At 40.2% G+C, this 14,015-nt stretch overlaps 1 protein-coding gene across 3 annotated transcripts in view; it reads left to right on the plus strand.

Annotated features, from left to right (window-relative positions):
* The window catches only part of Usp32 (ubiquitin specific peptidase 32), a 139,832-nt gene that overhangs the window by 100,886 nt on the left and 24,931 nt on the right, over positions 1-14,015 (plus strand). For all 3 annotated transcript variants that reach the window (XM_038327114.2, XM_038327115.2, XM_038327113.2), the window contains 2 exons: positions 6,540-6,651; positions 9,335-9,546. In XM_038327114.2, the coding sequence (XP_038183042.1) occupies positions 6,540-6,651; positions 9,335-9,546 (324 nt within the window). The remainder of the gene's footprint in view (positions 1-6,539; positions 6,652-9,334; positions 9,547-14,015) is intronic.

Here is a 14,015-nt window from a genome sequence, read left to right on the forward strand (position 1 = left end):
ATCCCCCTTTAAATGTAAAACATTTATAAACAATATTTGGGAATATGGGCATATTTTTGTCCAAACTGCTTCTTGCTGTTTATTGGGTGATATAATTTTTTTGAGGGGTGTTCAAGATGACCTTTCAAGGGGTCTTGGTCCATCAAACCATATTAGTCGGGAAATAATCCACAGGTTCTCATTCTCTGTGGAAACAAAAGAAGAACCTCTTTTCCAAAATAACATATCCTTAGATACAAATTCGGAAGTCAAGATACAGGCTGATTTAGCTTAGCAGCCCATACAATGAAATGTCTCTCTGTTCTTAACTCCTTCACAATCAAAAAATTTAAAGAAGGGGCCGGACAGTGGTAGTACACACCTTTAATCCCAGCATTCAGGAAGCAGAGGCAGACAGATCTCTGTGAGTTCGAGGCCAGCCTGGTCTACAAGAGCTAATTCCAGTACAGGCTCCAAAGCTATAGAGAAGCCCTGTCTTGAAAAAAGAAAAATTAAAGAAAACACAATAATATACATAATCCAGAAAACTGTCTATATTCTTATTCCTCCCTCTCCCAAGCCTACATACATTTATCCAACGCTGTGACCCATTTAGAGGTCTGTGGGGTGAGGCTCAGCATTTTTTTTATTGATATTTATTGAACTCTACATTTTTCTCTGCTCCCCTTTTTGCCTCTCCACTCCCCCCTTCGATTCTCCCCCAAGGTTCCCATGCTTCCAATTTACTCAGGAGATCTTGTCTCGTTTAGAGGTCTTTTATGTCTGAATCTGTTCTATTGTGTATCTATAATTCTTTACTATCCAGGAGCTCCTCCTCTTCATCATCCTTCTCCTCCACCTCCTCCTCCTCCTATTCCTCCTCCTCCTTTTTTTTTTTTTTCAAGACAGAGTTTCTCTGTAGCTTTTGGAGCCTGTCTTGGAATTAACTCATATAGACCAGGCTGGCCTTGAACTCACAGAGATTTGCCTGCCTCTGCCTCCTGAATGCTGAGATTAAAGGTGTGCACCACCACCACCTGGCCAGGAGCCCTTCTTAAAATGCTAAGCACTTCTTAAAAAGTTAAGCAGCTGCATTACTAGGTCAAATACCGCACTGCCTGCTTGCCCCGCCCAGTCCAACATGGCAGAGGAGGTCTGTTTACTGCCTCTGCATACCATGCACATTGCCCCAGTTCCAGGTATACAGCGGGTCTATGTCACACCATTAAGCAGGTTGTAGCACTCTGCTCACAAAACCCCATTTAAATGCTCCAGAAAGAGTCATAGTTCACGCTGGCAGCATGACCCAGAAAGACAGCTTTTTAAAACCGCGGCTACTACTGAATCAGGAAAACCTCTCTTAAAGGAGCCATGCCTCTGCTTGCTTCTAGCAAACAGAACCCACCCAAGAAAATGCCGCTATCAAACCATGTTTAACTCTGTTCTTTTGTGTCTCGGATTCCTTTTTAAGCTTTCTCGGGTTTTTAAGTGGATTTAGTTGGCCACGTTAGCTTACCAGTTTGTTGAAAGTGGGGCCACCTGTTTGTTTTCTGATCAACCAGACTCCAGAAATAATCACCCAGAAACTATATTATTTGCAATACTGTTTGGCCAATAGTTTAAGCATTTTTCTGGCTAACTCTTACATTTCAATTTAACCCATTTCCATTAATCTGTGCATCACCACGAGGTCGTGTCCTATCAGCAAAGTTTCAGCCTGTTTGTCTCCAGTGGAGGCTCCGTGACTTCTACCTGACTCCGCCTTCTTCCTCCCAGCATTCAGTTTAGTTTTCCCCGCCTAACTAAGTTCTACCTTGCTATGGGTCCAAAGAAGTTTCTTTATTCATTAATGGTATTCACAGCATACAGAGGGGAGTCCCATATCAACTAAACATTCAAATGTATAAGCCTAAGGGGACCATTCTTATTCAAACCACCACACTTAAATAATCAAGGGACATACAAAACAAGAAAAACACACAAATAATATAGCTGAGTGGGTAAAGGCACTTGTACCCAAGTCTGATGACCAGTGTTAATTCCCTAGGACCCATATGGAAGACAGAGAGCTAACTTCTGAAAGTTGTCCTCTGACTTCCACACATGGACAGTGGTGTGTGTGTGTGTGTGTGTGTGTGTGTGTGTGTGTGTTTACACATACAAACCAGAACAAGAAATCTATGTATATCATCCTCTCTCTCCCTCTCTCTCTCTCTCTCTCTCTCTCTCTCTCTCTCTCTCTCTCTCTCTCTCTCTGTCTCTCTCTCTGTCTCTCTCTCTCTCTCTCTCTCTCTCTCTCTCTCTCTCTCTCTCTCTCTCTCTCTCTCTCTTTTCTTTTTTGCGACATGATCTCAGGGAAATTCCAGCTGTCCCGGAACACACTATGTAGAACAGGCTAGTCTCAAACTCTTAAGAGATCCACTTGCCTCTGCTGAGATTAAAGTCATTTGCTACCACACCCAGATTGTATACCATTTTCTTTATTTATTTATTTTTATTTTACATATATTGGTATTCTGCCTGCTTGTATGTCTGTGTGAAGGTGTAGGATCCCCTGGATCAGAAGTTACAGACAGTTATGCGCTGTCATGTGGGTGGTGGGAAATGTACCAGGGACCTCTGGAAGAGCAGCCAGTGTTCTTAACCCCTGAGCCATCTCTTCATACCCAGTATATCACTATCTAATCAAGAAATTTGAAAGTGTCGTGTGCCAGAACAGAGGAGTAATAAATGGTGGTGACATTTTGAGAGAAAGGAATTATCTAAGGCTGCTCATATAAAGGGTAGCTGTTTTAGTATAAGGTTAAGTTTCCCCCATCCGTCAACTGTCACTAGAACTTTTATTCAGTTATTCTATATTTTTAAAACTTTTTATTCCTTTTAAATTTTATTTTGTTATTTTCAATTATGTGGATGTGTCTGTGTTAGGGTGTGTGCACTTGAATAGAGGTGCCTTTGAGGCCAGAGTGTTGAATTCCTCTTGGAACTAGAGTTACCTGATATGGTTGCTGGGAATTAAACTCAGGTCCTCTGGAAAAGTATTTTCTCTTAACCACTGAGCCATCTCACCATTTCTTTTTGACATATGGGTGTTTTGCATGCATGTGTGCCTTTGTACATGTCTGGTGCCCGCAAAGGCCAGAAAATACTCCTGGAATTGGTTCTACAGACAGTTGTGAACTTTCATGTAAATGCTGAGAATCAAACATGGGTCCTCTGGAAAAGCAGCCAGTATTCTTAACAGCTAAACCATCTCTCCAGCCCCTTCTACATTTATGGATATGTATTTATAAAAATCAGCCTCTTAGTGGAAGCTTTTGTTTTAGTCTCTTACTCAGTCACAAATCAAAGATATTCAGAAAATAAAATACTTCACTATAAAATGTTTAGATTTTTTTTTCCTTGTCATTATTCCTTAAACAGTAATCTTTTGTTGTTGTTGTTGTTGTTTTGTTTTGTTTCCTTTGAGACAGGGTCTCTCTGTTTAACAGTCCTAGACTAGCTCTTGTGATGTGAGAGATCAGATGCTTAAAAAAGGAATCTCACACTAGCTCAGAACTAAGAAATAGACAGGCATTTATTAAGGGGTAAAACTTACAAAATCAGGATTTTCTGCTTGAACGATGGATTATGATGAGATCCAAAGCAAACCGAACAGCAAAACGGCCCAGGGGGAGGAGAGATGGGCCGGACATACTTTCACATCCAGGTAAATAATCTATGAGGCCATGGTCCAGTAGGCTGGTAGTTACTAGCTATAAACCTTCCCACACCACCTCCCCCTTTTGTTTAAATAAGAGAGTTTTAAACCTACTATAAAATTAAGAACAAATATCCTAGTTTAACTAGCTTAAGTCTTGAATAATAAATAACTTGGCCAAGTTATGAGAGGAAAGTAACTACATTTACCTAGTCTTTAACCCCATCGAAGATCCAGGAAAGGAAATAATGTTACCTGAGTAAACAAGAAGTAAGCAACTTTCAAACTCTAGAAATGACAGAGACATCTCGCTGCCTATACAGTCACCCAAAGTTTTTTTGTACCACTGGGGCATTCATCTTTAGCCTATAGGCCCATAGTATCTAGCAGACATTTTTATGAAGTAGGAATTTTTTTTAAAATTTATGTATTTATTATGTATACAATTATGCCTACAGGTCAGAAGAGGGCACCAGATCTCATTACAGATGGCTGTGAGCCACCATGTGGTTGCTGGGAATTGAACTCAGGACCTTTGGAAGAGCAGCCAGTGCTCTTAACCGCTGAGCCATCTCTCCAGCCCTGAAGCAGGAAATTTTAAAGACATTTTAGTTACTTTTTTGTGTGTCCTGTAGAATGTCTCGCAGACTTTTTTATGAAACAGAAACCCCAAAGAATCATTTCACCTTTAGGCAAGTTTAGCAGTCATCTCCTTGGTGGTTTTTTTATGTCTAGTTTATGCATCAGTCCAGGCAAAGAGCAGTTTTTTGTCCAAATGGCTAACCAACTCCATTTTTAATTATTTATTTATTTTGATTTATTTATTATGTACACAGTATTCTGTCTGCATGCCAGAAGAGGGAACCTGATCGAATTACAGATGGTTGTGAGCCTCCATATGGTTGCTGGGAATTGAACTCAGGACCTCTGGAAGAACAGCCCGTGCTCTTAACCTTTGAGCCATCTCTCCAGCCCCCCCCCCCCATCTTTTTCTTGAAGTAGCTGGTGCTGCCAGAACAGATGTGTCTCATTGTCATGAAAAGCCTAAGTTATTAAAACATTTTAAATGTCATATTTTCTAGTCTTTGAAAGATATGAAGAATGTCTGTCTAATTGAAATATATCTATATATCTAAAAAATCTAACATGACTACAAGCTTGACTATTATCAATGATTATTAACAACCTATATTTTTTAATTATACATTACATTTTTAAATGAACTACACAATCAGAATACCTTAAGAGCAGAAATATACATATAAAAAGATTGACCTTAAATTTAATAGCTATAAACCTTTCCGCAGCACTCTTGTAGACCAGACTGGCCTCGAACTCATAGAGTCTGCCTCCCAAGTGCTGGGATTAAAGGCGCGTGCCACTACCGCCCAGCCTTAAACAATAATCTTTACAACTGTTTACATCACTTTTTTTCTTGTTATGAATTTATGTGCTGGTGATTTAAATACAGTTTAAGAGATATGCATAAGCTATATACAAATACTACTCCATCTTATAAAGGACTTCCGTTTACGGATCATGGTATATGAATATGCACTATTTATGTGTCTGGTACCCATGGAGGTCAGAAGAGGACAATGAACCTCCTGAAACTGTAGTTTCTGGTGGTTGTGAGCTTCCATGCAAGTGTTGGGGACTAATTCTGGATCATCCACCACAAGAGCAATTGTTCTGAACTACTGAGCCATCTTTCAGTCCCATTTGGATGGATTATGTTTTACTTTTCAAAATGCTAAAGAATTTAAAAATGCTAAATTTACAAAATGCTAAAGAAAACACAGTTAAGGTGTTACACGCCTTTAATCCCAGCACTTGGAGGCGGCAGAGCCGGGTAGATCTCAGTGAGTTCAAGGCCAGCCTGGTCTACAAAATAAGTTCTAGGACAGTCAGGGCTACACAAAGAAACCCTGTCTTAAAAAACAAAAAAGAGGGCGGCTGCAGAGACAGCTCAGCAGTTAGGAGTACTGGCTGCTCTTCCGGAGGACCAGGGTTCAATTCCCACCACCCACATGGCAATTCACAACTGTCTGTAACTCCAGTTCCAGGAGATCTGACACCTTCACACCAATGCACATAAAATAAAGTTAAATAATTATATATTAAAAAACAGAGGGAGAAACCACCATCCTCATCCCTCATCCCTCTAATCATCTGTGATTGCTAATTCCTGCGCTCTACAAAGCCCTTCCAGGTTCACATTTTTGTTATTGTTGTTTCCTTTCACTCTGTGCAGCCTGGCTGGCCTGCATCTTCATCATCTGTGCAGCCTGGCTGGCCTGCATCTTCATCATCTGTGCAGCCTGGCTGGCCTGCATCTTCATCATCTGTGCAGCCTGGCTGGCCTTAAACTCATAGAGATTTGCCTGTCTCTTCTGGGATTAAAGGTGTGCCACCACACCCAGGCCACATTGATTTTTTTTCCTTTTATAAAATGTAAAGAAATCTGTTGGGGTTTACAGTTTGGATAGTTGAGACAGAATGTAAAATTCGCAGTCACTCACAGCATATGTCTTTTCCATGGACAGGGATAAGGGTTTTCTTTAGCAGGGGGGTAAATTGTAAGTTTATCCAGCATTCATCTTTAGTTGGCCAAGGAATATTGTTTTACTGGTGTGGTGGTGTACACCTTTAATCCCAGCAGAGGTAGAGGCAGGCAGATCTCTGCATGCTCAAGGTCAGCTTGGTCTACAAAGTGAGTTCCCGGACAGCCAGACACAGAACTACCTAGTGAAACCTTGTCTTAAAAAATAAAATAAATAAAAAATAAAATTGCTCTCTATCACAGATAATTTTTCTATTTTATTTAAAACCTGGTTTTTTTTTTTTTTTCTTTTTGTAGAACTTCCCTCAGGACAACCAAAAAGTTCGACTCTCAGTGAGTGGATTTTTGTGTGCATTTGAAATTCCTGTTCTTGCATCTCCAGTCTCAGCGTGTAGTCCAATACAAACAGGTAACCTAGACCTCCTTCTCAGGATCTCAGTGTTAAACTTTGGTGTAGGGCCATCAGAATAGCTCAGCTTGATAAAGGGACTTGCAATGATCTAAGCCTGATGACCTGACATAGTGGACGGAGAGAACTGACTCCTGCAAATTGTTCTCTGACTTCCACATGCATGCTGAAGCATGTGCCTGCACACACATATGTATGTGTACACATACATAAATGTAATAAGATTTGGTCTAAGAGTTTTTTATATATATAGTTTGTTTTCTGAGATAGTCAGGGCTACACAAAGAAGCCCTGACTGTCCCGGAATTCTCTTTGTAGACCAGGCTGAACTTGAATCACAGAGTGCTGGGATTAGAATCACAACAGAAACCTTTTGACTGGAGCTTTTAATATTTATTTATTCATTATGTATATAGTATTCTATCTATGTGTATGCCTGCAGGCCAGAAGAGGAACCTCATTACAGATGGTTGTGAGCCACCATGTGGTTGCTGGGAATTGAATTCAGGACCTCTGGAAGAGCAGGCAATGCTCTTAACCACTAAGCCATCTCTCCAGCCCCAGACTGGGGATTTTTTTAAAGAATTCTAATAATCATTTAACTCGGGTTTTTCTTGATGAAGTATCTAAAATTCAGAACCAGTAAATAAACAAGCTAAGTAACTCTTAGTTTATAAACATACCATTAACATTCATAACCCCTTATCTTTTCATAATGGTAAGACGGTATGAAAAGAATATACTACATGTCTGTGTCATGAGTTCCCCAGAAACCACTAGGAATCTGAAAAAGGAAAGAGCCATTAATTCCAAGCTTGAGCCTGGGCTCTCCATCCTCTCCAACACAGCGACTAAATCAGGGAGAGCACTGAGCTCAGCTATGGCAGGGTTTTTAAGCAGTAAAGGATGGGGAAGGGGAAGGGAATTCCGGATTCAGATGGGGGTTGAACTCCTGAGTGAGGTGACAGAAGTCTTATCAAACAGGGATTGGTACTGGCGTTGTTCTGAGGAAATTTGCAACCTATGTACCAGTTAGGTAAGCTGTTCCTAATGTTCTGGAGCATCTAGTGCTTGTTTGTCTCAATACCCTTAATTCTGCTCTGTGGCTTTTCCTGGTTATTGTATTGCTGAGGCCTATTGTCAGTATTGTTAGTTCACAGCCTGTCATGGCTGCACTTATGTTAAGTTAGGCCTTTTCAACTACCAGAAAATAGACACAATAATTTTAGTAAATAGGAATGTGTCTGGTTATCACACAGGCTTTAATATGGTTGGACAATTAGTCTTTTGGGCTTCATATACTTTGTCCATTTAGTGAGGTGCTAAGTATCTAATCTAAGATCTTAGACATGCTAGGACAGTGCTATACTTCTTGGTAGCATGTTGTGTAAGAGTATTTTCCTGAGGAGTTGCCGCATTCACATGTCTACTAGCCCCAAAAAGTAAAACCATGAGGTCAAAAGTAATGACTGCACCAAAGTCCTATTTGGTGAACCAATGAGTTTGTATTGGAGCTACTAACAGAGGTAGGTGAGAGATTACTAACAGGAGCAGAGATGATTCAAAAAAGCTGTTGCGTCACCAAGGAGCCCTCCCTAACTCTAGTGAAGACTCAAGAAATCTGTATCCCTGGAGCACTCTACACAGCTTGAGGCAGCTCCCACAGTCTAAAAAATCTCTACCTAGCAGTTTAGCTAGCTGTTCTCAGTCTCCTTCCTCACACTTATTTACTTTTTCTATAAGACAGAGGCCTTCAAGAATCTTGCAATTTTCCACTTTGTCAGACATGTGGCATTTTGTTGGTTGCCTGATCTCTTGAGCCTCCCCCTTTCCTCTTGGGAAAATATTTCAGTTGGGAGGAAAAATGATATACAACATAGCCCTTGGGTTTTGACACAGTTTTGCACTATGTATCTCAGATTTGACCTGATCTCACTGTTTAGTCCTGGACATCCTCGAACTCATGAGCCTCCTACCTCTGGCTTCCAAGTGCTGCAAGTACAAGTAAAAGCTATTATTCCCAGGGATTCTTCCTTGACAAATTACTATTAGGTTAATTCTCCTACCATAATGGACTTCATAGGAAGCTCCTAACAGCATGTAATAGTTATGCTGATCGTGAGTTAGTAGATAATCTCATGTTCTTTATTTAGAATGTCACTATTTGGTGGGACTTTGCATTGATGGAAACTAGCATCTCTGTACTCCAGTACAGTATCCATCACTGGCATGGGCTATTGAGCTCTTGAAATGTAGCTATTTAGACTAATCCTTAGTCACTAAGGGTGCATTTTTATCTTTGTTTTCATTTAAAAATTAACGATTGGCTTAAGGTCACATTGAATAATAGACTATTTTGAGAATAATTTTAGAGGAGAGGAAAGAGAAAATGAATGGTAGAGACGTTTGTGTACCATGTGATACTCATGGAACTGCTGCAGAAGCACTCCATAATAGTTACCATGCTTCTCTCCCTTATCCTTTAGTCATGAGTTACAAAACTAAATTCTAGACTTTAAATTTACCAATAAATTTAGAATTGTTTCTTGGTCTGTGAGTTATCCCTGTCCTGGATTAGGAAAGTCTGTACTGTCAAGTGTTCAAAACACTCATAAAACTTGAGAAAAGAACAAAGATGATGGTGATACAAGGTTATGATATGTGCACATCTCTGAATTTATAGATTGCTCCTCTTCTCCATCAACAAATGGACTGTTCACCCTGACTACCAATGGGGATCTGCCTCGACCTATATTCATCCCCAATGGAATGCCAAATACAGTTGTGCCATGTGGAACTGAGAAGAATGTCACAAATGGAATGGTGAATGGTCATATGCCACCTCTTTCTGATGATCCCGTTACAGGCTACATCATTGCAGTCCATCGGAAAATGGTTAGTTAAATGTTGAGCATATTACTATTGGTCCTGTCAGCTGTCATTGGCGAAATGCAGCTATTTTGTCTTTTACACATCTTTCTTAAATGTACTCTCATTATATCATATATGCTTATGTGTTAGAACCAGGATTCCGTGTCATATATATCTGCCGTTATATAAAATGACATTCCTTACTGAATGTTAAGAGGAGGGCTGGAGAGATGACTTAGAGGTTAAGAGCACTGGCTGCTCTTCCAGAGGTCCTGAGTTCAATTCCCAGTAGCCACATGTAATGTGCAGGCAGAACACTGTATACATAATAAATAATAAATAAATCTTTAAAAAATAAAAGAGGAACAGAATGATAGGTGGGTGTTGCACACCTGTAATCCTAGCACTAGAGAGGCTGAAATATTATTGTCATTGTATGTTTTTCTGGAGGACACAAGAATGTTCTTTGACAAGGTTTTTGTAATTCCTCCCTTGCTAAACTAGCTCCTTCCATTGAAGGCTTTTTAATTTTTTCCTAATTAAAAAAAAAATGGGGGTGGGACTGGAGAGATGATTCATTGGTTAAGAGTACTCCGCAGTTCATGACCTATTTGAACTCTAGTTCCAGGAGACCCAGTGTCTTCTTCTGGCCTCCATGGGTACTGCATGCATGTGATACACATATATACATGCAGGAAAAACATACATACATATAAAATAAAATAAAAATAAGGTGTGGAAGAAGGAAGTTAAGGAGATGGCTTGGAGGTTGCGGAACTTGCAAGCATGAGGACAAGTTGGACTTTGGGTTCCCAGAACCTATGTAAAATGCCAGGTGGGGGTCTTGGCCAACTGGTCAAGCTCAACATTTCAGTTCAAAAGACAAGAGACAGGAAATCCCCAGGGCAAACTGGCTAGCAAGACTAACTGTATTGCAAATTCCAGATTTAATTAAGAGAACCTGCCTAGTGTACAGGCTTAAGAATGATCAAGGATATTGGGCTATGGTGGTGCATGCCGTTAATCCCAGCATTTGAGAGACAGAGACAGGCAGGTCTATAGAGCTAGTTAGAGGACAGCCAAAGCTACATAGAGAAACCTTGTCTCAAAAAATACAAACAAAAAAAGAGTGGTGAAGGATGATTTTCCAACATCAACCTTGGGCCTGCACATGCCCTCACACACATATGAAAAAAAAAAGAAAATAATTTGAAAACTGATCAGTAAGTGATTGGGGTATAGTGGGGACTCAGAAAAGGAGAATGAACAGTTAGGCTAGCAATTGAACAACCTGTATTGTGGTTCTAATCCTGCTACTAAGTAGCCATTTGAACCCTTTGAGCTTTTTTAATCATCATTTTATAAAATAAAAGAATTGGACTGGTGCATGTATTTAAATCTAGTACTCAGGAGGCAAATGCACGTAGATATCTGTTGTTGAGTTTGAGACCAGCCTGGTCTACACGGCACGTTTCACACCAGCCATGACTAGAGACTTTGTCTCAAAAAAATAAAAATAAAATAAATACAATTAATTTTTTTGGTTTTTGGTTTGGTTTTTTGGCATTTCTTTTTTCTTTTTTTCCCCTTTTTTTATTGGCTTTGGTCTTTTTGAGATGGTTTCTCTGTGTAACAGCCCTGGCTGTTCTGGAACTCACTTTGTAGACCAGGCTGGTCTCAAACTCACTGAAATCTTAGTGCTGGGATTAAAGGCATGTACCACCACCGCTGGGTGATGGGTAATTTCTTTTTTTTTTTTTTGCATTTTATTTATTTGGTTTTTTGAGACAGGGTTTCTCTGTAGCTTTGGGGCCTATCCTAGAACTAGCTCTGTAGACCAGGCTGGCTTCAGACCACAGAGATCCGCCTGCCTCTGCCTCCTGGGTGCTGGGATTAAAGGCGTGCGCCACCACTGCCTGGCTTGATGGGTAATTTCTTAGAGCCACTAGTTATCCCTGCCACTGTTCATAAGTCACTCTGGGTCTAGGGTGTTATGTAGTCGTAGAGTCTTTGCCTGGAATGAAAAAGAACTAGTCCAGGGTTTAGTCTCTAGCACCAGGTGGGTGCTAGAAGAGGAAAAGAATCAAATAATCACCCCAGGCTCATAACAAATTCTCATTTATTATGTTTGTTGGCTAAAAAGTACTGCCCTGCTCATATAAGAAGAAAATAAAAGTCATCGGTGCATAGCTGTAATCTTAGCACTTAAGTTGCTGAAATAGGATGACCTTGAGTTCCAGGTCTACATAGTAAGATTCTGTTTCTGGAGAGAATGGAGAATGGCTCAGCAGTTAAAAGCACTGGTTGATCTTCCAGAGAACCAAGGTTCTATTCCCTGCTCCCACATGGCAATTCACAGCTGTCTATAACTTCTGTTCCGGGGAACTCAGTGCCCTCTTATAGACCTATATGCAGACGAAACACCAATGAACATAAAATAAAAATAAATTATATGTTGTAAACGATGTTTGAAGGGAAATCAGAAAGGAAGACAAAGTAAAAAGAAATGAGCTTTGTGAAGAAACAAATTAGTGTGCTTAACAAAATAAGTACATTGATTAATTCTATAACAAGAGAAAATGTAAGGACTTCTGTAACAAATTATAATAAAATGTGACTTAACAGAAATTCCTTTATAGTCCAGAAACCAAAAGTCCAAACTCAAGATACCAACAGAGTTGTCCCTCCAAAGGAGGACTCCAGGGGACTATCTCTCAGCTCCCTTCCCTTCTGGTCTGACCATCCCTTAGCTTGTGCCTACATAACTGCATTTCCTGCCTGTTCATCTGAACTTTCCCTTCTGTCTCTGCCTTTCTCTTACAAAGATTCTTTCCACTTGGTTTCTTATGTCATGTGATTTCATATTAAAGACCTCCATCTTGGGGCTGGAGAGATGATTTAATCAGCAGTTAAACCATGTTTGCTGTTCTTCTGAAAGACCAGAGTTTGGTATTGGCACCCATGTCAGTGGCTCACAACCTCTTATAAATCCAGCTGCAGGGTATTCAGTACCTGGCCTCTACTGGTAACTGAATATATGTGGCATACATATACACACAAGTAAAAATCATATGAACTCTCTTAAAAATGAGTGAGAGAATTTAGGAAGGCAGGAAGACTCTCAGTTACATTAGCAAAAGCTCTTTGCCCTGTAAGATTGAATTTACCAGTTACAGAATTTAGACATAAACAGGTGTTGGTGGCAGGTGTGCCCTAGTCACCTCTATAAATACTTTAATCCATCACATTTTTTAAATTGTGTATTCAAAAACTCTTTTCAATACAAATAAATTTTAGATATCATAGAGGAGGCATCTACATAGAAAACAATACTGTTGGGAGGTTTTTTTTTTAAAAAAACAAAAATATTAGCACTGTAGAAATTGCTCAGTGATTAAGACTACCTGCCACTCTTCCAGAAAACCCAGATTTAATTCCCAGCACCCACATGACGATTCATAACCATCCAGATCTAGGATATGTGACCTCTTCTTCTGGTACCAGGCACAAATGTGGTACCCAGACATACCTGTAGGCAAAATACCCATAACATAGTATTTTTGAATTTTTAAGAACAAAGGGGCTGAAGTTAGATGGTAGTGGTGCGCACCTTTAATCCTGACACTTGGGAGGCAGGAGCACACAAAACTGGAGGCCTGCTTGATCTACAGAGCAATTTCTAGAACCAACTAGGGCTACACAGAGAAACCCTGCTTGAAAAACAAAAAAGGGGGAGAGGGCTGGGTGGAGAGATGACTCAGTGGTTAAAAGAACTGACTGTTCTTCCAGAGGACCTGAGTTTGATTCATACCATCCCCATGGTAGGTCACAACTGCCTGCAATTCTAATCCCAAAGGATCTGATACCCTGTCTGACCTCTACAGGTACACACACATACATGCAGACAAAATACCCATACTAATTAATTAATGGATAAATGAAATGTTAAACAACTTAAAATAATAGGATCAGTCAGATGGTTCAGTGAATAAAGGTGCTCGCCATGCAAACCAAGTGACCTAGTTCATCTCAAAACCACAGAAAATGGAAAGGACAGACCTTTCCACTTTTGACATGGTTGTTAAGAGCACATTTTGGGGGCTAGAGAGATGATTCAGAGGTTAAGAGCATTGTTGCTCTTCCAGAGATTCTGAGGTGAGGTGAGGTCTTGTTACCTCTTGAGAATGGGTTGGAACAGGCCAAGCTTCCTGGGACTGCTAGGATACATCCTAGTGGGGCCCAGTCCTCTAGGTGACCAGTGGGGACTACATTCCCCACCAACAATAGTAGATATTTCCCTCTTGGAAGAACCTAGTCTCAACTCCCATTGATTGCTAGAATGTATGTTCAATTGCCAGCAAGAGGGCAAACAACCCAGAGGCAAGGCTTGTACCTTCTCATCACTCTGTGAGGTTCAAGAAGTAGAAGGGAAGAGAAAAAAGTACATTTTGTTCCTGCAAAGGACCTGAGTTTATTTCCTAGCATAAAAGGTG

The sequence above is a fragment of the Arvicola amphibius genome, chromosome 4 (genome assembly GCF_903992535.2).
Source record: "Arvicola amphibius chromosome 4, mArvAmp1.2, whole genome shotgun sequence".
Lineage (NCBI taxonomy): Eukaryota > Metazoa > Chordata > Mammalia > Rodentia > Cricetidae > Arvicola > Arvicola amphibius.